Source organism: Asparagus officinalis, chromosome 3, assembly GCF_001876935.1.
Source record: "Asparagus officinalis chromosome 3, Aspof.V1, whole genome shotgun sequence".
NCBI classification, from domain to species: Eukaryota; Viridiplantae; Streptophyta; class Magnoliopsida; order Asparagales; family Asparagaceae; genus Asparagus; species Asparagus officinalis.
The window spans coordinates 7,829,270-7,831,457 of NC_033796.1; the positions used below are offsets into that span (position 1 = coordinate 7,829,270).

General features: G+C 41.4%; 1 protein-coding gene across 1 annotated transcript in view; it reads left to right on the top strand.

Moving 5' to 3' along the window:
- The window catches only part of LOC109832835 (homeobox-leucine zipper protein HOX4-like), a 2,700-nt gene continuing 559 nt past the window's right edge, over nucleotides 48-2,188 (top strand). The window contains exons 1-3 of the mRNA XM_020400280.1: nucleotides 48-472; nucleotides 863-1,188; nucleotides 2,103-2,188. The exon at nucleotides 2,103-2,188 is cut by the window's right edge and continues 559 nt beyond it. Coding sequence (XP_020255869.1) covers nucleotides 424-472; nucleotides 863-1,188; nucleotides 2,103-2,188 — 461 coding nt within the window. The 5' untranslated portion in view covers nucleotides 48-423. The remainder of the gene's footprint in view (nucleotides 473-862; nucleotides 1,189-2,102) is intronic.

Below are 2,188 nucleotides of genomic sequence, written 5' to 3' on the forward strand. Positions count from 1 at the left end.
ACTCTTCTCTTTTATATAGCCTTGGAGAACCCCAGCACCCCCACCCAGTTGCCGTTTCTGCTGCCCTAACCTCTCTCTCTCTCTCTCGCCCCCAGCCTCTTAGTTTGCCCTCTGCTCTCTTTCTCTCTCTCTCTCAAGGTTTTTTTTTTCGATGAGAAATTTCTTCTATTAATTCATATATACATGTTCTAAAAGAATGGGATCAGAAGGGGAAGAAATGGGGAGTATAAAGAAAGAGGAAGGGTTAAGAGAGAGACCCCTTTCATCATCTTCTTCTACTCTTTGCCACTCTCCTCCTCAGAGATAATAACCGAACAAAAACCCCAAGAGATTTTAACAAACAAGAAAATAGTCCCACATCGCTCAATTGAAAAAAAAAAAACCTCCCTCCCAATTTAGCAAACCAAAAAGCTGAAACAGACCATGAAGAGACTCGGCAGCTCCGATTCCTTAGTCCCCGCCTGCCCATCTGGTAATTTTTCACAATCCCCCCTGCACGGCACGTTTTTTTTTTCTTACCCGAAGTAACTTAAGTTTCTTGAACCCACGCTCAAAATTTCCCAACTCTTTTCAATTTTTTTTACACCCCTTCCATCTTCCTTTATTTATTGATCTAGTGAGTCGGTACATATATGGCTCCTTGTCTCATCAGAAGAAAGCTACGATTTCCCGCAAACATCGACCAAGTACACAAAATTCACCGCCTTTTCCTCCGAATAGCCGTTTTATAATATCTAACGTACTATTTGCTATCGTGTGATTTCTTCATATTTGCGACTTTATACCTCCATCAATTCTTCACGGTTTAATGCACTTCAAACGCGCAAAAGAGCTAAGTTTTTAATGGGTTAAATGAAAATAGGGTGGATCGACGAGGACGAAGACGCAATAGAGGCGAGCGGAGCGATCCAAGGCGGCGAGAAAAAACGCCGGCTGAGCGGTGAGCAAGTGAGAGCCCTGGAAAAGAACTTCGAAGTGGAGAACAAGCTCGAGCCGGAGCGGAAAGCTCGACTAGCGCAGGAGCTCGGCCTCCAGCCGCGCCAGGTCGCCGTCTGGTTCCAAAACCGCCGCGCTCGCTGGAAGACGAAGCAGCTCGAGCGAGATTACTCGGCTCTCAAGTCTCGATACGATGCTCTCCGCTTGGATTACGACGCTCTACTCCGGGACAAGGACTCGCTCCTTGCTGAGGTCTGCCCTCGAACAAAAATTCTAGTCAAATTACGGTCCTTGATCGTTTTATCATATTTATTTTGGGATGATGTCGTAGCACAATCCAAGCTTAGATTTCGTTCGTTCATGAAGTTAATTAAACCAGAAAGAATTAAAATAATGTGTTTAAGTGAATAATTAGAATATGCATGCTAGTTATAAGTTGAAAATTTTGTATTCGTTCGGGGAAATCAGAGTTGACCCGGGATAGCTCTCTCGAGATAACCGTTCGATTCTAATTTCAAAAAAATATTTTGTTTTCATTAATTCTGTTCTGCTAGACATAAAAGAGCATGATATGATTTTTGAATTAATATAACGATTTAAATTTATGTGTTTATGATTAAGATCCTTTTTACATATTGCTTCTCGCGCTATTAAAACGCTATGCGAGTGGAATGGACACATAACACTTGTGTTGTGTTATAAAATTATAACCCTCAATTCTATCGCGCATCGCAATTTCGGTGTTATGGAAGAGAATTTTTGACATTGTACCACAACAATTTTGGTTCAAGCGTAGGGATTCGGATCCTCTCCACTACAAAAAAAAAATAGTGGAGGGATCACTACATAATCACAGCCATTGATTATCTAGTTGATGGTTATGATTTTTTCTTTTAGTGCAAATTAGGAATGAGTGCAATACACGGGGGTATGGTAAGTGTTAGATTTAGATTGTATCATAACCGCCTACTAAATAATCAATGCTTGAGATTAAAAGTAGTGGTCTCTCCAATACTTTTTTGTAGTGGAGAGGATCCAATTAGCTTACGTGGGAAGCAAATTAGCGTAATTTAAAGAAACTTCATGCGCGTTTTTCCTCTTTTTCCTCTTTTTTTTTTGGCGAGGGCGGCTTAATTAGCATTATAACCCTTCAAAAAAAAATTCAGGTGAAGGACCTGAAAGCAAAATTGGGTGGCGGGGGAGAGGAGATTTTCTCCTTGGTGAAAGAAGAGCCTGCGGCCTCCGAGTCTGA